At 47.8% G+C, this 24,243-nt stretch overlaps 2 protein-coding genes across 4 annotated transcripts; one reads left to right on the top strand and one right to left on the bottom strand.

The window, feature by feature from the left end:
• Positions 1 to 105: 105 nt before the first annotated feature.
• Positions 106 to 576, top strand: LOC135400458 (uncharacterized protein K02A2.6-like). The gene has a single exon (XM_064632290.1). It carries the CDS (start codon positions 106 to 108, stop codon positions 574 to 576), a length of 471 nt encoding a protein of 156 aa, XP_064488360.1.
• Positions 577 to 4,012: 3,436 nt separating this feature from the next.
• Positions 4,013 to 24,035, bottom strand: LOC135399532 (uncharacterized). Of its 3 annotated transcripts, none has more exons than XM_064631276.1 (5): positions 23,861 to 24,035; positions 23,669 to 23,762; positions 13,380 to 13,440; positions 13,115 to 13,328; positions 4,013 to 5,337 (listed from the first exon to the last, which is right to left on the bottom strand). In XM_064631276.1, exon 5 carries the CDS (start codon positions 5,327 to 5,329, stop codon positions 4,142 to 4,144), a length of 1,188 nt encoding a protein of 395 aa, XP_064487346.1. In that variant the 5' UTR covers positions 5,330 to 5,337; positions 13,115 to 13,328; positions 13,380 to 13,440; positions 23,669 to 23,762; positions 23,861 to 24,035; the 3' UTR covers positions 4,013 to 4,141. The 3 variants fall into 3 exon arrangements, with proteins under 3 accessions (XP_064487346.1, XP_064487345.1, XP_064487344.1); XM_064631275.1 differs by lacking the exon at positions 13,115 to 13,328 and adding an exon at positions 11,062 to 11,263; XM_064631274.1 differs by lacking the exon at positions 13,115 to 13,328 and having other exon boundaries at positions 23,861 to 24,033.
• Positions 24,036 to 24,243: the final 208 nt, after the last annotated feature.

Here is a 24,243-nt window from a genome sequence, read left to right as displayed (position 1 = left end):
GTGTATCGGGGCTGCATACTATGGGGTAACAGGGTGATCATCCCTCCCAAGCTAAGATCAGGAGTGTTGGTACTGTTGCATTCAGCACACCCTGGTATAGTGCGCATGAAGGGTCTAGCACGCACCTATGTGTGGTGGCCCGATCTGGACAACGATATTGAACGGGTAACGTTGACCGGCTCAACGTGTCAGCAAACAAGGAACAACCCACCTCAAGCTCCAGTCCATGCTTGGGAGTATGCTACTAAACCCTGGTCACGTCTCCATGTAGATTTTGCGGATTCCTTCAAGGGCAAGTCATTCCTACTGGTCGTCCACTCTTTTTCAAAGTGGCTGGAAGTACGAATTGTTCACTCCACTTCAGAATCTATAGCTGTGAGGGAGCTCTGGCGCCTGTTCGCTATGCATGGTCTACCTCACGTCGTAGCCTCTGACAATAGGCCTGGATTTGCCTCTGAGGAGTTCAGGACTTTCTACATTCGGCAGGCGCAGATTGCTCCCCACCTAGCTTCAAACGGACAAGCAGAGCGGATGGTCCAGGAAACGAAGAGCGCTCTGAAACGTCTGTCGGACTAGGGTATAGATGTGAGCCTCACAAGGCTTCCCTTTCTCCAAGGCTTTTCTTCCCTGTCCGTCTACCGGAAGAAGCCCGGTCGAACTCGTTTTCGCAGCAGCTCAAAACTGCACTAGATTGTGTGCCCCCTGATAATTTGGATCTTGAGCGGCAGTACAAGCAAGAGCAGTTGGATCAGGATAATCGTCAGGCCCGAATCTTCAGTCCAGGAGATACTGTTTTCACTAGGAATTTCTCAAATGCAGGATAACATTGGAGGTTGGGCGTCGTCAGGTCATGCACTGGGCCAGTATCCTATGAAGTACTGTTGGGTGATGGGTCTCTGTGGAAGTGTCATGTTGACCACATTTGGAAGCGCTTTTCTGATCTTCCGGATGCACCAGTTTCTACGTCATCTCCCGGCATGGGTACCTATAATCCTTGTGCCCTCGACTGGGATGACCTCAGTTCCGAGCAGCCTACAGTTACAGCGCCGTCCAACCCCCAAACCACGGATGGAGAATCTGCACCAACAGTGTCTCTACAAGATCAAGAACCTTCACAAGGAAACCGTGAGTCCTGTCTGAAGAGTTCTACTCGACAGACTCAAGACCCGACTCACTATATTTCAGGGGGGAGGAGTGTTGTGTATTGTGGGATTATCTGCTACGACCTTCGAGATAATGAGTCGTCGGAAGCTCTTTCTCTCCAGGGGCGTTACCCCAGAACGTTCCCCACACCCTCTTGATGGCTCAGAACCCATTTCATTGTTCAGGAGTCTTGCCTGAAAACTGTCCTCGCCCATCATCGAAAATGCAAGCCTTGCTAGACGAAGTGGCCAGACCTTCCACATTGCTGATTTCGAATATCTATGGCCACTGATCACCAAGTCCAAGGCTCTGCAAACCTCATCGCCATAATCGCCGTCGCTTCCCATCTCCCCCAGCCCAAGTTAGCTAACCACAACGTCACGCACCACCAAACCTTTGGCGACCGAGCTCACAAGTGCCAGCCTCCGTGTTCTCAGCAAGGAAACCGCAATGTCAGCAACTTTTGAGGGGCAGCCTTGTTGACAAAATTTCCAGTGCTCTTCACCTTTTCTGATGAACTGCTGCTCCAGTATGCAAGCGTCCATCATCCCTGCGGTGTCAGCCCACCATCTCCCTCCAGGCAGCCAACAGTACGCCTCTTTCTATATACGGTGACAAGCTCGTAACACTCAACTTGAGGCTCTCCCGCGAGCTTTAGTAGATTTTTGCCATCACTAAGGTACTGCATGCCACTATCAGAGCGGACTTCTTGGCCCATTTCCGACTCCAAGCCGACACCAGTTTGAGAAGACAGATAGCCACCATCACGAACTTGACTGTCCAAGGAGCGCAGACCTCAACACCAGCTTGGACCAACCTTCTGCATTCTGCAGCTAGACAGACTACGAGGCCATCCTTCAGGAGTTCCCGCTTCCCGTACGACCTCAGAGTTGGAAGCACTTAGTACAGCATGACGTCATCCACCATATCACCACCACTGGACCTCCAACTCACGTTGACCCACACTGCTTTGCTCCAGAGAAGTTGAAAGTGGCACGAGATGAATTTGCCCACATGCTCCACCTGGCCATATAAGACCTTCCTCGAGCAACCGGTCATCAGCACTTCACATAGTCCCAGAGACGACTGGGGACAGGTGTCCATGTGGCTCTAAATTCTGCCACCGTCCCAGATCCTTACCTGATCACCCCACTGTCAAGATTTCCCGAGCCATCTCCGCGGAGCAAGACTCTTCTCCAAAGTGGATCTTGTGCACGCATTCCATCGTATTCCACCAGCACCTCAAGACCGCACAAAGGCGCATCACCACCTGTCATTTTGGACACAGGCCCTTCCAGTCATCCTTCTTGGCCAGCACTTAGTCTTTAAGCTTGACCAAGGTTCACCTTGTCTAAGCTCGTGTATGAGAACATTCTGACTTCCAGGGGGCTTCCTTTCCCACAGGAAGACCTCGGACACCGAATGCCACGGGCTATGCCACTGCCTGAAATTTATCTTCAGACAACTATCTTCAAACAAGATTCAGCCTCGACACAGGTCACCGGTCAAGCCGTTCGAGCACAAAGTCCTCCACTCCTACACGTATGTTTGCTCGAGTCTGCAAAGTCTGGAATCCTCTTCAACCATCATACAACGGCCCCTACCTCGTCAGCAGCACACTGAAGCGTGCCGCTGGCCACTATCAGCAGGAAGCACCACCACTTTCCATCGATCTCGTCAAGTCGGCGTACATAGAGTCGTCCATGATACCAGGGCCTCTCCCCATTCTTTTGTCCTCTTCAACAACCCCCTGTCAGGGCTATTTTCCTCCTCCCAAGTTCACTGGGATGCCTTACTCAAGGCCATTCACCCACCTGCTTCAAGTGCTGTGTAGTGGGGGTTAATGTGGTGCATCCAGCACTACCGGGTGCACACAGAGCCAGGGATCAGCGACAGCAATTCGACATGAAGGTTGAATTTGCCAGACTCCTTCAACCCTTCGTTGCTGTTTGTGAGAGGCCGCCTTCTAGGTAGACAGACACCTCATCATGTGGTTTCTCCAAACATTGCGCACTATCCTGCGCAGAAACAAACTTCTGTAGCGTATTGCTCGAGATAATTGAGAGTTTTAGTACACCGGTGGGTGTGAACAGGTGGCTGGTTGTGGCGAGCCACAGAGACTTTCAAGAAGATCCCTGCACATGTATCCTTCACGAGAATGTACTCCATTTCAGTCTGGACGAAACAGCATGCTACCTCCCAGTGGATCCACTGTTGTCTACCAACAAGGATATATTAACACTTCTTGTTGGTCTCGCTCATTGTTATAACGCATAACCTGCAGCTGGGTTTCCTTCATGCAAACAAGCTGTGCATCCAATCCAATAATCATTTTGCCAGAACATGCAATGATAATCAAATGGTAAGTCAATGACGAATGCAAAGACAGAAACAGTGATAAAAAAATGACATAGGCATTCACGCTCATCGTTTATAAGCTACCCCCTAGATAGCCTTTGGTAGCGCATGTATTCTATGCGGAGCTGCTTGAGAAGAACCGTCCATCACGCTTGGTTCCCTTGTTGCCATGCCCACTGTTCCAGTTTGGAAGTTTTAAACTTGGCAATAACAAGCACCTATACACGTGGTCTACAGTTTTCCTTCTGCATAGCATCAGTAAACACCAAGCTCGAAACTCTTGACAGCCTTTTGCAGTTTTTGTTTCTTTGTTGCTTATTCCCATTGCTCCTCTTGGGAACCATGGGAAGCTCCATTGATTGATGATGCTCCACCTAACCGCACCTACCTCATTTCCTTGTAAATTTGGTGGTTCTGTTTTTGAAAGGTCCCAGGAATCTCAGTTTACACTACGTTCTCTGTGTTCAACTTACCTTGTTTTGACAGCCAGAAAGTAAATGAAAGGCAACGCTTCACAGTGTAAAACAAGCTTTTGCACAACCAATGAATTTACATATTATGAGGCGAAGTTTCGTACAGGATGTACTGCCCTGTACTGCGCACGTCTTTATGCCTGGGGGACTTGTTGGAGCGCTCATTATCAAGAAGTCAATTCGTCGAAGCAGGCAATGAGAGCATCATTTACATTCTCTAAACGGCTGAAGAGACTCACGGGACCCTGTAAGGCGAAGCCATGCAGATCTCTCTGTATGTCAAAGATGCCTGTGAAGTTCACCTTTGTGCTGTGTGGTGTATATGCACCATGAAGACAGTCTGAGGACACCCCTGTTGTGCCACCACAACTCTTAGCAGTAGCGTTATCGGTTAGATTAGAACACTCCAAAGCACTTTCTATGCAGTGGTGGGAAGGTGTTGCATCTCCTGCTGGGTTACTCCTTGCACTATGTGGTAGAGAAGTCGACTGGCTGTATCTTTCCACACTTGAGCGCACGCTGGATGATGATGCACAATCACTTAAGACACTGCTGCATTCTTGTTTCAACTTCGTCAGCACCAACGACTTAGAAACACGGCATTCAGTATCATAACTAACGGTCTTCAGTACACGGGGTAGCCGTTTCCCTATGAGCGGTGGCTTTCTTGGGTCCTTCGGATAGTCTAAACGATCTGCCAAGTCACGACGACAACCATGCATTGCGATGACGTGTCTTAGTTCAGTGAGTTTGCCAGACAGGTCGCTTACTTCGGGAGGCTCCAGAGGAATGCAGACCAGTTTAGGTTTCTTGCACATTTTTTCCTCCGATGAATCTCCGGTCATCACCAAACTGCGTTTGACGGATGGGCTACGCTTTGGCGATATGTCCATGGGTACAACGGTGAAGTTGTCTTTCGCTTCTGGACTTCTTGAGCCTGCATCTTGTTTTAAAGCATGGAGGGCATTGCTTTTCTTACTGAGCACCACATCAGGTTCACGGTAAACCTTTTCCAGAGCTGGAACGCTCGTGTGAAGGTCATAGCCTTTGCCAGTAACTGCAGTTCCCTTGTCAGAAGGTGCATATTGGAAGGCATTGCAGTTCTCACTGAGCACCACATCAGGTTCATGGCCAACCTTTTCCACAACTGAAATGCTGGTGCACAGGTCATAGTCTTTGCCAGTAACTGCAGTTCCCTTGTCAGGAGGAGGATATGGACACAGCGGTGTGGGGTACCATACCCCTGAATCTCCCTGATTGTAGCAGTACCCAGGAGTGCAGTTATACCATGAAAAGTAACCTGGCTGTACATTAAAAATGTACGGATTCCAATGAGCCTGGTACTGTTCATTCATCTCGCTCTCTGAAAAGAAAAGTACACTTTTCAGTACTGATTCATCTGCATATAAGCAGCCGTATGCACACAACATAATGTAACGCATAACTTGGTAATACAGTGCTACCAGTCTCACTGTTTTCACAAAAGTTCATGTTTATTTTGTCGGGGATACCTATTCAATTCACAACTAGGGCATTTTTGCCGCTGCTCTGCTGTATGCAGAATGAGCCATCTAAGACCCATTCAGTTGCTTTTCACTCATATTGTTATCATCATACGCATGTTTCATTTAAACGAACTGTGAAGTGAAATACCTCAAGGTACCTTCACGTAGAACTTGGTTGTGCGATCACACACAAGAATCATCACCTCTCAGTTCTTCATACTTTTCGCACTAATTGATTTTGAACACGTTTAGAGACTGAAAGGACCCTCAATGTGACCATTGTTCATTGTTCTATGTTCAACATTGTTCTATGCGACCCTCAACGTTCGCATAGAACAATGTTGAATTCAGCTCCGAATTGGCAGACAGACATTACGGGATATTGAAGCACAATGTAACGCATTGAGAAAAGCTACTTGTACTTTTTATACCATTATACCATTATACGCTTCTGAAGAACAACAGCAACTCTTGAGAGGTTCAATTTAAGCCGTTAACTGTTGCAACATGCGAGTTCCTTGCCGTGAGACTATCTGCACCATCTGTTAGCCTCTCTCTCTCCGTGTCTGTGACATCTGATCGCTAAATTGCTGCTGTTTGCAAAACCTCGCATTCAAGTGGTTTAAACGAATGTCCGGTTTGTGTTCTCATGTTCTCGAATACACAAACCGTGCACCATCGCAATAAAATGTGTACTGCACTAGTGAGAAAAGCACAATCTTGCATGACGTATCGCCTAGTTGCTTGCGTTCTCAATACATGGTGCGCGAGTCGCCTCAGGGTAGGGGCGCTTCTAGAGTCCGCTAGCTTGCTTTGCGCAGCAATCTTTGAAATTCAATTGCTGAAAAGGTGCTCAATATACAGCAGAGCTATTACATATCTGAAGCGTCCAAATTACACGGTTTCAAAAAACAAGGCGGTTTCTAGAGGTTTGCCGCTCACTTTACCGTTCGTTTAAAGTGTAACAATGGCAGCTTCACCCTACTGTTATTCCTCCAAGCTTTCCCCAAGAACTGAACATGTTCTACATACCTACTGATATATACTGATATACAAATACATATATACGTATACTGATATACAAAACAAAATGAATAACTCCAACTTGACACAGACAACAATTTAACAGACATTTCGTATCCCATACGGAACAAAATCAGTGCAAGGCGGAATTAGGAGAGCTACAAACCAGATGATACGTGTATAGTAAATTGTTTTCTCTATTATGTTACACTGGAATTACTCTTTTTGTGCATTATGTGTCCCAGCTTTTGGAATCTTTTCCCTTCTGTACCTACTGAAAGAAATCAACAGGAGGACTGGTGCTCATGTATTGAGAATTCTCCCGCTTTTTTTTTTTTTAATTTCTTATTCAGTGTTAGCGCCGGGAGGAAGCTGTGGTGATGAGCGGCGTACAGACATGGACAGATGGAGGAGTGGGGGGCAAGGAGTTAGTATGTGTCCAGGGCCGATTTCAGGGGGAACTGTGCCGACGCTCGTCTGGAAAGTATTCGGAAAACCCCAGGAAAACCTCAGACAGCACAGCCTGTGGTTGGATTCGAACCCACCACCTCCCAGAGCCGTATATTAAAAGGGAGTCTGGCCATTGGGAGGAGTCACAAAAAGAGGCTCGACCTGTCAATCACAGTTTCGCTCCTCTGATTTGCTTGCTTTTTACCAAGGGTGTCGCCATGGCACCATACTGCCACCCAAAATGGCGACGAAAACAAACACAGTGAAGCGGGGATTTCGTGACCAAAAATTTTCACAGACTAACCTGACTTTACGCTGCAAATGTACATCCTAATATAAATTCCTCGGAAATCAGTTTCAACTTATGCTCATCCATCGATATCTAACTGAAAATAATACGTTTTGTCGCCGGTGTTAGGCCTAGTGAACACGGCGATCACAACGAAATCATAACAAAAACGGCGCTGTGCTGTACAAGCTTATTTTTAACAGCTGGATTTCATGGATATAAACATTCTTGCCTCTTATATTCCAACTATTCATGTAGATTTGTTTAAAAATCATACCGACAACAGAATGTGTCCCAGCAGGTGGTTCTCACGGCAGCGGTACAACGACGGAAGCAGACGACAATTCCCGACGTGTCTTACGCTCCCTAGGTGGCGCTTATCAAATTTGCACCAAAAATCCACTACTTTTGCAGATTGCGAGAGGTATCCATTTCAATCCCATCCAATCCACTTGCCACCCAAAATGGCGCTGCCCATGTTGGATAGGGGGGCAAATACTGAGGATAGGCTGATTGATAGCGCCCCATATTTCAAGACTTCATTGGTCGGAAAGCTGAAAAAGTGGGTGGAGCTTCAGGTATAGGCATGACCCATTAATGGCCAGACTCCCTTTTAATATACGGCTCTGCCACCTCCCAGTCTTCAGCGCCCCCTTTTAGTGTGTTCCAGGACAGGTTTTATGGCTGAGTACAATACACATGGCCAGTGTTTAGGCGCTCAACAAAACTCATTCACCGGAGAGCCACGGCTGCCATAACAAGGATCATATGTAACGGGGTTGTCCCGTCATTCTTTTAGCTTTTGCCATCCCGAGATCGAGACTCGCCCTGACGTCAAACCTGTCCTTGCTCGGCTCAATCACGGCCTAACCATATGGAATACAACTTGCATGACTTCCGCGTCGCGCGACACGTCTTTTGTTGAGCAAGCGGCCCCACTCCCTTTGTTTCTGCCGCAACTTCCTGGGCTATATTTTTGTCCCGGTTCTCCGTAGCGATGCCGAAATTGTGAATATGAAGCACCAATGAAGGCACACCAAAAGTGACGCCTCTTGTCAAAGACGAGTGGCCAGTCATGATTGTCTGGCATGGTATCCAGCAATGTGGTCTGTTTACCTAGCAGCACGCTAGTAGTAGCACACTAGTAGCTTCATAAAACAACAATGAGGTCAGGTTTTTGGTTTTGGCTGCAGTGTGTTCAACAAACAACGGGCCTCTGTTCCGCACATCTTCAAAAAATCCTCCTCTTGAGAAGAGCGTATCGGAGAATGAGAGATTGTCGTGAGGTGGAATATTCCCCTGGCAGGTGACCCGTAACACAGACCGGTACGGTTGAAGCAGGTATAAGCAGCGCGTGATGTTTGATGTTTTTTTTTCCGCAACAACATCAGCTGATAAGAAAACAACGTAGAAGAAAAGCACGCCGCGCGAGCATCGTGTCAGCGTTTGCTTTCTCGGACTGTTTCTGTAAATTTGATTGTGTAGTGACAATAGCAAAAAATATTTTGCATGGTGGCTTCTGATGGACAGCTCGACTGATCAGACAGGGTTCCGAGCAATGTTAAATGTCGCCTCACTGTTCCTTTAAGAGAAGCAACTCTCGTCGTGTTTCCGTTCTGAGACGCGAATACTCCGGATCAAAAAACAAAAAGAAATCCCAGAAAAACATAAAAGCCAGCAGCAAACAACGCAGACTGGAGAAGGTAAGTAAAAGAAGAGCCTCATGTCAATGCTCATCACGCCACATATGGCTGTTTCTTCTGTGCATGTTGCACATATCCATAACTATCATAGTACACCTTGTAATAGTTAGCAAAGACCGAGTGTGTAAAACAAAAGATCTTTACTGGGCAGGTGCCAATTTGGAACTGATCTCGTACGGAACTGATCTTCATCTTAGCCCACTATACACACAACTATCTATGCGATAACGTTTTTTTTTTTATTGAGGCATAAATAGTATATAGTTATAGTCCGCGCAGTGCGAGATCGGCCGCTACGATCGTCGCGATGCCGCGCCGATCCCGTGAGACCGTTTCCGGCACCGAGGAGGAGGAGTGTCGTTGGGAGGAACCGAGAGGTCTGCCTGCCTGAATAGGCGGCATGTTTCTCGGAAAGGGAAAGGTGGTGGAGAGGAGAGGGTGAAGTGGAAGACCGAGCGGAATCCGCTCGGGGGGAGGATAGCTGCGTCCATGGGCCGACTTCAGGGGAACTGTGCCGGCATACGCCTATCACACATCAAATAAATTGCTGGTGGAAAAATTACAGCACGCGGTACATCCGCATCCGATCTGCTACCAATCCGCTGCTTTCGCATCCGCATCCGACCTCGAGCCATCCGCATCCGAACCGCACACCGCAGAAGGTGCTGAATTTTTATCCGAATCCGCAAGTACCTTGCGAAATATCCGCTTCTATCCGCGGATGGTGCAGGGCTCTACCTCTTGACCCTCCTAATTTCCGGATGTTGCTAGCTAGAGATGCTGGCGTGATGTAACAGTAGCATTCCTGTAGGGAAATCAGGAGGGTCTAGGCTTGGCGTCAGCACCTTTTTCCTGAGTTGTACGATTCCAGTGATCCACTAGTTCTATCCCGAATCCGTGGCTGAATTGAATGTAAAATACTGAAAAATTGAATGAAAATATAAAAACTTAAAATATTTCCCATGGTGGCCCCCGATGGACAGCTTCACAAATGAGTCACGATTTCGTTGCTCCTTTGACAATGGCCCGTACACGAAATGTGCATACGACGCAAAGCTCACCAAATTTCATCAACCGTCGTCATATTGCGTTAGGAAAGGAAAGTATGTAAAGTGTGGCCGGGATGTCATATGTTAGGCTTTGCATGGCGGTCGTCATTGGCTTCGACGCGGACTTCGCAAACTGCATTATCCAGGCGAAACTTGTGAACAATTCCACATGGGCGAAAGTAGCGGGTGTTGGGCTTAGCGCGGCGGACACGTGCACTCCGATATGAACTTGCTCGACGGCGTCATCCAAGACTGGGGCTCGAGATACGGCGTATATCGCAAATAGTACGCTCTGACAGCAATTTCCGCTGCACTAAAGATGTCACGCAGGTGGAGCACGTTCTATGGAACTTATCACGGAGCCCTTTAACGAGATTAATATCCTATCCTATAGACGGTCATTGTTACGGCCTTAGGTCTTCAAACAAGACCTTCGCGCACACATGGTTGCCAGAGCACAGCCGTAATTTCAGTGGCAAAGACAGAGTGTAAGCGTACAAGAAGCATACATGGGTAATAATGGCATTACTGTAACGAAATTACAGTAATGAATTACTTTTTCTGGTAATTTGTAATGTAATGCATTACTTTTGACATTATGTAATTTGTCACGTAATTTAATTAGATTTGAGCAGTAATGTTAATGACATTACTCATTACTTTTTTACAAAAGAATCGAGTCCGCGTTCTGTGTTAGCACTTGGCAGAAACAGGGTTGGCAACTGGCGAGTGAAAAGAATTCCAACGCCCACAATGAATTTCCACATTCTCAACATCGTTACCGATTAAGCTCGCAGTAGTGACTTTGTAATGTCATTACTTTTTAGTAGTAATTGTAACGTAATTTCATTACATTTCAATTGCAGTAACGAGTAATGTAATTTAATTACATTCTAGCTGGAGCAATGAGTAATGTAATTTAATTACATTTTAGAAGTAATTTACCCAGGTATGACTAGAAGGCACGGAAGAAAATACTGAACCGCAGAGTACGCTCATGAATGTTAGTACGTAAACTATGGGGAAAAAAAAGAAAAGAAAAAGATAGACGTGAAACCAAATACGAACCTTTTTTCTCACGTTTTCTCGTTTCATCGCCGACGCTTGCACGAATGTTGAGAAAATTCCTCGGTGACGTCTTCGGTAACTGCGGCGGTACTTTGGACACGTGATACCGTTCTCAACGCGGCTCGTCCGTGAGGCGCTGGCAAAGCTACAGAGGATGGTATGGCACCGAAGAATTTCAGCAACATCCGTGCAAGCCTGCCCACTGGTGTCAAGAGTAGCCAGATTTGTTCCCAAAGCAGTAAATGGGCTTCCCTCCGAACCCTGTTCCTTTTGTATCTGTCTCCCCTCAAAGTGCTTTTTTTCCTCTGCCATCCCGCATGGCCTCAAACGCGGTTTTTGTATTGCGGCCTTGGTATTTTAATCCCTCAATAGTGCCTGCTAGTGACTCTAGTGCCTGCTTCACAGGAATAGAACCTGACTGACCAAAGTTGACCTCCCGTTACGGACCTCGTGTAAATGCTGTAAATGGTGTCTTAGGACACCCTGACGGGAGGCATCACGTACCACGTGACCTTCTGACGCCGTCCACTCAAACGTTGCCTGCCTGTGTACTGCTGATGAGGCCCAAGAAGGCCGAAACAGCTGTCCAATACTGGCATGGCCACGTTTGACTTACAAACACGTGTAAATGCGGGTCTTTCCAAGATTTCTCCATTTCTATAACACTTAAAAAAAGACCACTGGTATGGCAGCCTCCACATTTTCGTTAAAGACGTAACATGCGGACAAGAATCGTGTCTAAAATCCTTCAGGTTCCGCATTTGCTCCTGCAGACTAAGACAAATTTAACATTTATTTATTTATTTTATTTATTTGCTTTTAATGTGCTTGAGCTGTCAGGGAATCCCTCACTTAAAAGGCGTACACTGCGAAAAAAAATTAAAACTGCATACACCCGAGCCTTAGCACTATCGAATTTTCACGATATACCGAAAATGAAATGAACCTTTTCGTTTTTCGTTGTCTGTTGCATATTACGCCATCGAACGTACACTCCCGAAGCGTTTTTATTCATTTTAGTTTCATTACAAATTCTGCACTTGCGTAGCGCTGTAGACTATGTTCGCAGGGCCGGTTGAGCCGTACACATGCACTCATTGCGAGCGCCGTAATTATTGTTAAGTTCACACACTAACACGCATAATGCAGCGACAAAGTAGAAACGCTGTGAGACTATAAACTACACACGTTGCGTCCAAAGTAACCTCCTATCCTAGACAGGTTTAGAAAGTGTACAGGTACCCCCCCCCCCCCACACACACACACATTTATTCTGTGAAGGAAATCGTTTCCGTACCTTTGCGAATCATAAAGTTCTTAGCCGCTTTTTGAGCGTCGAGTGGGCTTTCATCCAATGGCATCTACACTCTAAGAAAGAAAGGAGTAAAACGGGGAGTAACTGCAGCTTCTACTCCCCATTTTAGTCCCCTAATCCGACATTTACTCCCCAGGACTGCAAATTGTCACTGAACTTCGCGAATGGTCTCCTGAATGCGACAGTCTACGTAAATATGTGCCCTATGTTCAATTTGCTGGCATAATGCTGCGTAACTCAGCAAACGTAGCAATTTTCCAGCCACACAGAGTAAGAAACAGTTAGCGCTTCTTTCTTCGGAAATTGTGCCCTATGTATGGCGCAAGGTTTTGTATCACTCGATATATCACGGTTGACGGTTTGCTTCAAAGTATTTTCATGCATGCACACGAATTATGTACCTGGGACTCTTACAACAGCGCGTGAAATGCAGTCTCCACTCTGTGACATTCATTTACTCCCGTGCATTTACTCCCGAAAGGGACTATTTTTTTGTGGCAATGCATTTAGTCCCCAAAAGGAGTAAAATTACTCTCTATTTTTTTCTTAAGAGTGTAGACCAAGCAAGACCAACTCCGTAATCGATGTGACATAGTCATTATAGGTCCCGACAATCAGAGCAAAGCTTTCAGCGGCCGTAACAGTGGAAACGACTCCTCATTGGCCGCTTGTGCAGCCACACGCTTCGTTTTTTGTTTTTTTAATCGCTCGCGGTAATTAGCTGGAAATTAACCAGACCTAGTTCACCATCCAGACAGCACAGCCTGTGCCGGGATTCGAACCTGGTCACCTCTCAGCTTCATCGCCCGGACTGGAAAGGGACCCGGGTTGAAGTCCCAGAACCGACTGCGCTGTCCAGGCGTTTTCCCTGGGCTTGCCGGAGAGTCTATGTGGGCACAGTTCCTTACGAAGTCAGCCCAGGGCGCGCAATGCCCCTCACATAAAAGCCTGCCTAGAAGGCATACGTTACTCAGCAAGAAAACAACACAGTGATAATACTTACGTGTGAAGTGCGTCATTGTTTCCCGTGGCTGCTGCAAGTATCTGTTTCAAGATCTTCTCACCTAGGCATGAGAAAGCTTGCCTTTAGAACTAGCTACACAGTTGACTCCTAGCATAAGCGAAGAGTAGCAGAAGAAAAGAACCGAATTCTCCGAATAGAAAATAGTGGCCGGCAGGTCCCTGTCATTTGTGTCGACGCGACACGAGAAAGACACCAGAGCGCAGCGCACCAATCAAGCATATCGCCAGTGACGTCACGAACGCGGTTCTTCCGCAAAGGTGGGATCGCATAGCTAGAGGTGAGTGCGGGTAAGCAAACTTGGACCGGCACCCGCACAGTACCCGCGCGTGTGTGACCCGCACCCGCAGTGCTGTCTGTATACCCGCATACACGCATTGAGACTCGCAGGGGGAAGTGTTCCTCGTCCAGTTTACCGCTGTTTCTATTTTAAAACAATGGAAATTCTGAGTGTTGGCTACGTGTCACGGACGGCTCCAATCGTATGCCGACAAAACTGCAATTCAACAGAGAGCCATATATGTCTGCATTAATAATCGAACTCGCCCGCCAGCACTTGCCTGCTGCAGTCTGGCACATGGATTTATACAGCCAACGACATAGAGCACTGCTGAGCTCGCGTGTGACAGAGAGGGATCACAGACAGAGATCACGTGTGACAGAGAGGGATTTGTTGGCCATGGAGTGCGGGTAATACGGGCATACCCGCATTACCTGCTGTCGCATTGCGGGTACACCCGCATTTTACCCGGTACCCGCAACGATCGCGTATTCCTACCCGCAAATTGTGACGATGTGCGGGTAACTGCGGGTACCGCAGTTCCGGTTCACCAGAAAGAGTGAAAAGAAGCACGCGTATAGGCAGAAAGAGGGAAAAAACCACGGGTAAAGCTATGGTGTGGCGTAATATGCACGCCACCTATAAGGTGCGCTTTAATAATGCGGGTTGCGCCACATGTCATCATAATTAATTGTTTTGTGCTGTTTTTATCAATGTCCAGCTAGTAGGCATACGACTCGCACGGCTGGGTGCCGCGTGCGCGACATCGCTTTGTCGTCGCGCCGCGTGGTTTGGGACGCGACAAACCACCTCGTCGCGACGGTCGCTCTGAATAATCGCTCTATGTGGTTTAGCCTTAAGAGCCCTCCGATTCCGACACTGCATTGCTGTCAATCAGATATCAGCAACGTAATATCAGGTGGGATGACGGCCAGAGACGGAGGAAGAAGTAACAATCGGAGTACACGTGACGTAAGATGTGTAAGCCTATTTGTGTGGCCATGCTGCACGTGCAGTGCGGGACTGCCGATAAAGAAGAATAGCGCAGTGCGTCCAAAGGGAATACAGACTGCTGTCTGGTTTTCAAAATTATGGCGTGCCAAAAGGCTGCGAAGGTACTTTAGGAGTAAAATAATCCACGCGATTACAAAGTTGCGCGCAAATTTCAATGTTCCAGTTGAAAGATGAGATTGGCGCTTCAGTCGAGGACAATCCTGCAGAGCTCTATGGCACCGTAGTAGACAGTGAGTCGTTGTAAAGCGTCGCCAGGCGACCTTAACCGTGTATTCACACGAGCGACATCCTCACGGAATATTCTAGTGGAAGAAAAAGCGAAAACACTGCTCACAGAGCAGAAGTTCCGTCCAGTGTTATGTTGAGCGGTCACACGATGCGGAATATCGGGAGTGGCGTACTTCGCATTTAGCAGACGACATTAGCAGACGATACTTAGCAGACGACCCCGTCAGCATGTTTTCCTGTCGTCTGCTACCGAATATCTTGAGGCTGTGTAGCAGGATATTCCCCACGGTTAGCAGTGCACGTGAAGGCACGACGTTGAGCGCTCGCGCTCACGTGACAGCAGAAAGATATGATGCTTTTCGCATTTTCTGCTTGGGGGTTATATCGCTCGTGTGAATACGCGATAGCGGTCACTCGACATATTCATCCGTGTAAACGCAGAGCTAGACGTTACGACGTCGACGACATCCCTCGAAAGGGTAAAGCGATGCACTGTGCTCCGGCGCATGCATCAAAGTCATCTACCTTTGAAGCACAGCCGGCTCGCCGGAACAGCGCAAGGAAACATGCGTACGCTATTAGGACGCCTGTGAGGTAGCTAAGAACAAAGGAATGCAGATATTCGAACAGCCCTAGTCATTAAACAGTTCCTAATTCCATAGGGTACGTTCGATTAGGCCTGCACTGCCTGAACCAGTTCCGGTGGTGCTGCACTCGCCCGTTCGTTTCGCCAGTGCAGCCCGAGCGTCCCCTGCACCGTCTCGTTCGCCTCAAACCAGTGCACGCCAAGTGTAGCCCTAGTGTAAGGAAACTCTGCACTCCCACAGGGCTCAGTTCAACGGTAGTGTAGAGTAATGGCGGCAGTGGCAGCAGGCGACACAAGGCAAATAATAGTTTTATATAATTTAATAATTTCTTATATATAAATATGTATAATAATAGTTCTCGAACGTATCCCGAGAAAGCCGGAAGAGACGTTTGAACTTGAACTCGAAATAACGATTCACTACAGCTTCGGTGTACATTGGTACACGGTTCCTGTCAGTTCGCAGAAGATTCAAGGCTGTCACGGTTACCAGGTCGTCGAATTCTTCGTCCTCGCTGTCAGAATCCACAAGTTCCATGGCTGTTTGCACAATTGTTGAACAGTTCATTGTGTCCGAAATTAAAAAGCAGCAATGCACATGTGATTGAAATGTCACACGCTTTCTTACAATCCGTAGCGGTGTTAGGACTCGCGGAGAGCGGAAGGCCTGCACTAGCGCTGCACTTCGATATTCGTTTCGCTGCGGCACTAGTGTTGCACCGTCGAACTGGAGCTGGCCTAGTGCAGCGCTAGTTCAGAACTACCCCTGCACCGCCCGGAACTGGTTCAGGGAGTGCAAGTCTAATCGAATGGACCTCATATTTCCGCGTCAGAACCACGCAGAAGATAAGATTGCAACATTACCCTCGTGTCCCAAAATCTGGGGACCTTTCCGAAAAAGAAAACAAACAAAAAAAACGACGTTCTCGGACGTGAAAAACTTTGCGGTGCGGCATCGTTAACGTTACAGTTAGTCAGAACGCGACAACAGCAGGGAAGCGCCTCCAAGTCTGCAGCCGTCGTGTAGGCCCTGACCATCCAGAGACTGAGCACAAACGTTCACACCAGCTCACCTGGTGCTGCGAAGTTCTTCTACTGTGCAGGGCCGTTTATAGAGAGAGCTTGGCCATTAGGAGGAGCCCAACTTGAAGCGCGTCATGCGACGTCACGGCTAAACGAACTCCCTTGCCGCGCTCGATTGTCCCGTTGTCAGCCGGTCGGCGACGTCATATTGATGGTGATCGTTATTTACCATGGAAGGAGGGAAGACACGTGCGTACATCGTCCTTCGAAAGCCCTTCTGGTTATTCCCGTGGATTACATTCAGTGCGACCACAAAGCTGGAGGACACCATCAAAATGGCGCGCACCAGAAGGCTGATAAGCGGATTCCGCTTGGATTCCGGCTTTTTGGGCGGTGCAACAACTACTCTGACGTCAAAACATGCTCCACCTACGAGGCGGCAAAAGAGAATGGCCGAACTCTCCCTCTAAATGGCTCTGCTACTGTGCGAATTGTTATGTCAACCATATCCCCAAAGGCAAACTTCGTCGAACCTACATCATAGCTGCAGTATCGCTCGTGTCCTCTGCACCACTAATGACGCCAACGAGTAAAGCAAGTCTTAAAAAAGAAATACGTCTTTTGAGAGGCAGTGTTCAGAGGCGACGTGAGCATAGTCTAAAAAAAAAACAGAAAAAAGTTATCTATGTCGCTCATCCAGAACCGTTCCGATGGGGAGGAATAGAGTCACCAAATACGGAGCAGAGTAGCGACACTGAGCCACGCCAGTGAGACCACCATATTGGGTCCTGCGCGGCTGCGTCGCCTAGCAATGGGACGCCAACCCCACCTTCTCCGCCGGAGAACTGCGCGCTGTCGACCCAGCTCGCAACCGCGGAAACCGGTTTTGGATGGAGAGGACTCAACATGAACGGCGCATTCTTGGAAGGACAAACCATGTGACACGGTGGGACCAATGAAGGACACCGAACGTCGGCTCTGGCGCGGAAAAGGAATGCGATACTCTGTACCCCTATTTAGTGACTCTAGGGAGGAAGAAAGAGGCAGTCACCACGCGCGCGCCTCCATTTCAGAGCTCTCAAGCGTGCATTTGTTATCAGCCGAGAAGTGACCTTCAGGTCAGAGCTCACCTGAAGGTCGCTCCACTGCAGATAAGGATTGTCTCTGAAATCGCTCCGAAATCGAGGCGGGCGCGTTGTTGCGCTCGCCTCATGTCACGTGGTACACTTTCGGGTTTCGCGGGGCCAGGGAAAACACACGCAAGCCGTACGCTGTAGGAAACATTTGCGATGAGTATGTCTCGACACGCTCTACAACTTTGGAATTCACATCCCAACCCTAGGACGACTAATTAAAAAGTTAATTCACTGGGCCTAATCAATTAATCGGTCACCGTGAAAAAAAACATCCGGATATTAGAACAGGCGATTCCGCACGTTCGCCTATGACGCACCGTATTTTTTAGACCCCGGTGCACGTTAGGCTGGAATGGACACCCTGTATAAACTGCTCTGGGCACCTTGCGGCCTCGTCGGCCCCACTCCAAGACCGGTGTTTATTCACTATGCTATACTCACATGGGTTTGTTTTGGCGCGCGCGCGCAACGTTTGGATACGACGCGAATGTGAAAAGGTTCATCGCGATAATCCTTCCAAGTGGCTGACGTCGTCTTCCCGAGCTTGCATTTAACAGCATCGCTTATCTTCTCGAACCCCTGAACCTGAACCCCCTGAACACGCACTTTGGGAGCACGTACCAACCGGCACAACAGATAAGGGAGATGGGAGGTGAGATAAGATATCGAGATTGAGATAAGGGAGGGAAAGTGTGACAGGCAAGCTGGTAATCACGCATAGTAGACGAAAACGAGAGGGAACTGAAAGAATCGCGGCTTGCTGGTGGAGTTCCATAGCACAATAAAACCTCGACACGGGTTTTACTGCGCTATAAACAGATAGGCACAGAAGATGGAGGGACAGACAAAACACCCACAGATAAAGCGCGTTCCACCAAACGGTTTCACAAGGTCTTCTGGAACCGGTCTTTAGATCCCATAGGCAGCAAATCGGGGAGCGACAGATACGTTTTTTTTTCCTCCTCGGAATAATACATAGTAGTCGCACCGGGAATCCTCTCCACAGCTCATGGACGACTACCGGTTCCCAGCATACAGAGCTAGTTTCTGACCGACCAGCCATTGCGTGCCAGGTGACAGTGCCGTGTATGCCAAAGGGAGTCTGACCATTAATGGGACCTGCCTATACCTGAGGCTCCACCCACTTTTTGAGGTATCAAGCCAATCACAGGTCGAAATACAGTTGTCTATTATTACATCCATCCAGTACTTATACCTCACCCTTATTTACTGGGTGCCACCATTTAGGAGAAACTCGATTGATTCGGATATCACTGGTGACAGACCAAAACGACGGATTCTGCGATCTGCATGGAGAGAGGCATGTTGGGAAGGCTCAGAATTGCAGAAACGGTTGCTGGCAGAAGTGATTGGCCAGGAGAGCGGTACAACCGCTTCTTCGTAGCAGACGACTGGCGATTTTAAGTTTTAAATCACGTAATGTAAGTAGATCGAATCAAAAATTAGCAAAGATGTATGTCTAAATAAAATGATTTTATATAATGCAAACTCCTACGTATAAGAGTAGTCCCTCTTGCTATTTTCTTGGTATCACGGTCTTAACTAGGCCTAACGTTAGCGACGAAATATCCCATTTTCGCGTAAATGATGATGGCGGAGCCAAAGTTGAAGCTGATTCTGCAGATGCGTACATGAGGATATATACTCACAGCATGAAATTAAAGTAGTCTGTGGAAATTTTTCGTCACGAAATCTCCGCTTCATCGTTCCAAGCACCATCCTCCATCTTGGAGAAAATCTGGTGTCATGGCAGCTCCCATGGAAAACGGTAACCAATGAAATGCGCCTAAGTTTGATTGACAGGTCGAGCCTCTTTTTTTAGGCTCTTCCTAATTGCAAGACTCCCTTTGACATACACGGCACTGCCAGGAGAAATACTGTAGCGTCACCATGTGCCATCAGTGGTGGAGCGCACTTTCTGCCGTAGCGTAGTGTCGTTCGGCCAGTCTCCACAGCCGATACGGACGCAGAGTGAGTATGATGGATTACGTTATCTGGGCCCGTGACAACTGTGTCCAGCCATCCTATCCATGGCGCAGCATTATTTTGATCTGACGGACTCGATTTCTTTCCTTCTGAAGTTGGACACAGCTATGACTGAAAAGCTTTGTGGCACAAGAACATAACCGTGTATTCACACGAGCGACATCCTCACGGAATATTCTACGTGGAAGAAAAAGCAAAAACACTTCTCACAGAGCCGAAGTTCCGTCCCGTGCTATGTTGAGCATTCACACGGTGCGGAATATCGGGAGTGGCGTACTGCGTATTTAGCAGACGACACTTAGCAGACGACACCGTCAGCGTGTTTTCCTGTCGTCTGCTACGGAATATCTTGAGGCTGTGTAGCAGGATGTTACCCACGGTCACGACCTACTAGATTATAACGACCATGTCACAATCAGAAAACCCTATGAGGAGCCTGTCCGCACGATCCGCCAGGGGCGCTACTGATCGGCACAACACGATTGGACGATGGAAATTTGAATTCTGAACGCGCAGAAGCGTATGTACGACTACCGTAGCAGACGACAGCGATAGCCCCTATGAAAACGCGTAGAATGATGATGATAGTCAACCTCAGAATGAAACATCTGTGGAACGTCCACCGCTTGTACAGAAATACTAAGGTAAGCTGAAGTACAAAGTATTGTAGAAGTTGAGGAAGCAATAACTGGGACGATCAGAAGCGCCACCGCTACCTTCCAAAAATGCGGCGCATAGAAGGGGTGCGCCTGACATGGTCGTTATAATCTAGTAGGTCGTGCCCACGGTTAGCAGTGTACGTGAAGACACGACGTTGAGCGCTCGCGCTCATGTGACAATAGAAAGCTGTGACGCTTTTCCTCTGGGGGTATGTCGCTCGTGTGAATACACGGTAAAGGTTGAGAGAGAGACACACCACGACCCCAAACTTCCAACTGATTTAATGAAAGAATATATACAGGGTGTGTGCCGATATACCTAACCGGCATTGGTGCACTTATCTTGTTGTCTACTTAACTGACAAACTGCCAGCGGCGCACGATGGCGCATTTACGCGTGCGAAATCTACAGAAAAATCGTGTACTCAGCGTAAAAATAAACAGAGCGACGAAAACTTCTGCTTCTCTGCATTAGAATAAGGCGGCCATGGCAGTGCATTGTAGTGCATGGCGGTCTCAGGAGAGCTGTTGTACAGGTACCGCTAGGGGCACTACCGTTGAGCATCCCTGTGGGACATAGTTTCGATTTCTGCACCGATAGCTCCCCTAGCGGTACTTGAACACAACTCTACTGCGTCAGCCATGTTGCCCTATTTTGAAGAACGGAGGCCGACGTTTCCGTAATTTTTTAAGCTGAGTATGGCTTCCGCGATTTTTCTGTAGATTTCGCACGCGTAAATGCGTCACCGGAAGTTCGTCAGTTTAGTAGACAGCAAGATAAGTGCAGGCTAGATTTATCTGCGCACACACTCTACATGTACCAACTTGCCCTCTTGTGGGCCACATGGAAAGTTAGAGACCTAGAAATTGCTGATAAGCAATCTCTTCCACTGTACAGGCAATGGAGGGGGAGCTAACTCACTTATCAGAACCCGTGTAGAAGATATGAAACGTTCCTAGTATCTGCCTCTGGCACTGTAGATATTATGCAGCAAAAAAGACAGGGACACACATAGAGGAAGACAACACGATCTACAGTGTCACGTTACCAACTGCCCCAACTATCAACACCCCCCCCCCAAAAAAAAAAAATCGAAATCTGAGCAGACATCGACTCGATATTCGGATCTACAAGGAACGTACCAAGAGGGAGATACTAGAAACGTTTCGTATCTTCTACACGGGGTCTGATAAACGAGATAACTCCATTGCCCTTACAGCCAGGGGCGGATCTAGAGGGGGAAGAGGGGGTCCGGATATTCTGACTTCCACCTGAGTTTCTGTATTCACGTAGTGTTTAATCGACCCTAGACCGCGTATCTATCGTGCTCCCATGTCTGTACACCCTCTGAAATATCCTGGATCCGCCCCTGCTTACAGAGGAAGAAATTGCTTATCTGCAATTTCTAGTTTTATAACTTGCCATGTGTCCCACAAGAGGACGAGTTGGTATATTTCCTTTCATTAAATCAGTTGAAAGTTCGGCGCCGTGGTGTGTGTCCTCTCCCATACCTTTGTGACGTTCTTGCGCCGCAAAAACTTTTCAGCGATGTACCAACTACCCAAAGTATCGCGTTACACGTAACAAAAGACACACACAGAGAGAGTGGAAGCGCGTCTCAGTTATTTCGAGCCACAAGGCATCGCCACGTCTCTTCCTCAAGCAGAGCGTCCACGTAACCTTGAAGGAAACGACTTCCGCGCAAACTAACATGGCGGCCGTCCGCAGATGGCTGCGCATGCGCTTACTCAGAAATGGTCCATTCATGCGTCCTAAATGGCAGAGCACAACACCCCTCTTGAAATATTTCGTGTATAGCGCCTGATACAGACATCAATTATGTTGCTTGTGACAGTTCAATTATTCCCGACGCCATATTTACGCGGAGTAACGCTCAGCAAGTCAATCGCATTCCAGAGGAAGGTGCTACATGTCACAGAAGTCTCATGTTCCGATCCCCGGACCGACCACTCAAACGTGCGACGCAAAACCACGATTGTTCTTCCCTCGAGGATACAACGAACTGGATCCCGCCATACGCATCTCCCCTTACCATCACGTTATCGCCGATACCAATCGGAATTCTCCGAAACAGAAAATCCTCAAACGATAATTGGCTTCAGGTTCGCCATAATCGCAGCCGGCAGTCGCAGCCCAAATTCTTGATAACGGAAACTGCGCTTGAAAACGACTCCTCAAAAGATAACGGGCTTCCTGTTCCTCTTTCCACTGCCCATCAGCAGTTTCGAAAATGCCGCTCGACGTCTGGCAAAGGCTTCTTGTACAGGACGCAGAACTGTGACATGTCATCCAAAGATAGCAGACGACAGCACCCTTCGATTCAGCGGCGCTTTGCGAATAGTCCAAAGGAAGAAATATACTGCGACGTCGGACGCTACTGAGTACCAGACAAAAAGTAGCTTAGTATAGACACTAAATACTCGGCCTTCCAAAGTACTTGTCGAGAATATTAAATACTCATAAAAGTAACTCGTTACTTTCGAGACACAAGCACAAAACGGAGCGAAGATAAATGCGGAGGGTCTTTCGGATATTTCTGTTTTGCGCGGTATCTCTATCTTCGAAGATAATGTCGCTCGCGCGGATACCAGACGCCGATCTCGGAGGATGAGCCACATGAAATTAATGTGAGCTGGCAAGCCACCTGAAACTGCATCTATTGTTTTAAACGACCCTTCCGTCCAACTATTAAAACATCTGCAGCAGCGCCGCCCTTGCCTCTTCTACAAACCTTCAACATTCGCCAACACGACACGCCGAAAAATATGAGAGGTTGAGTAGTTGAGCTACGATCAAGTCTGTTCAATTTCCCTAGAGCGTTTCATGCCTGCACTAAGTTTGCGAGAGAGAGCCAAGAGACAACCCATCCAAATACTTACGGTTGAGGGAAGCCACGGTTTTACAACACCGCGCATTTGTTCCTTCGTTGGTAACGAGCGCGCCTCCTACCCTAATCCTTACCTAGGTCACCGACATCGGAGGGGAGAAAAAGGCGCGCACCCGATCAACAAACTCGAAACGATGTCTCCTCAAGCCAATTTCTCGTGTAGCATGCACAGAAAGGCGATTCTATAACACACGGCGCATCCTGTTTACAGGCGTCTGAACTCGACCAAGTACAAAGTGATGGGTGCTGCAATATCGCAAGTATCTTGAGCGATCAACGACGGAGTCCTTGAAAAACCAGCATGCCTCCCGCTCAGATGATAGCGAAAGGTGCGACGTTCTTACCTTGAGGTGAGCGCAAAAGCACCAACGGGTACTAAAAGATGGTCAAACAGATTTGGAAACACACCTTTCTAACTATAATATTCACCTTACGCTTGGTGCCATCAGGTTCTTAGCACAGTCTTCCATTTGCGCCGAAGAATCGTCGAGAACACGCTCACGTGCTACACGTTGTTTCAAACCTAGAACAAAGGACAACTTTGCAAAACGGTGATAACTAAATATGGAAGCAGTGAAGCCTTTCACAGTCGTAAACTACTCACTCGAAACACCTTCCTACCTGATATCGTGTGACTTCGAAGAACGCGTTGTGCGACGCAGAAGACCAAACCAACCGCCGAACGCCGTCACCTGCGCGCGAAATGGGACAGCGAATCGTAAGGCATGCCGGGAAATTATTTCAGCGAGCGCGCGAGCTTCACGGATTCACATGGCTTATTCCGTCTTTTTCTGTTTAAAACTTCTTAAATCACAACTCATAGGAAATAACAACACGAAAAATATTGTTTCCTATATTTCTCTAATGTGTGCACTAGAGAGTTCGAGTCGGCTTTTCTGTATTTTTAGTCGACTTTACTGCGGAGTGTGAATATCACGACTCTTTTCGAAATAAATGCATGGGACAAAAAAAAAAATCTTTGAGAAACAATAAGTTGCCAGTAA

The sequence above is a fragment of the Ornithodoros turicata genome, chromosome 7, assembly GCF_037126465.1.
Source record: "Ornithodoros turicata isolate Travis chromosome 7, ASM3712646v1, whole genome shotgun sequence".
In the NCBI taxonomy this organism is placed as follows: Eukaryota; Metazoa; Arthropoda; class Arachnida; order Ixodida; family Argasidae; genus Ornithodoros; species Ornithodoros turicata.
Note: the sequence above shows the minus strand (reverse complement) of the source record. Positions and strands in the feature narration are given on the sequence as shown.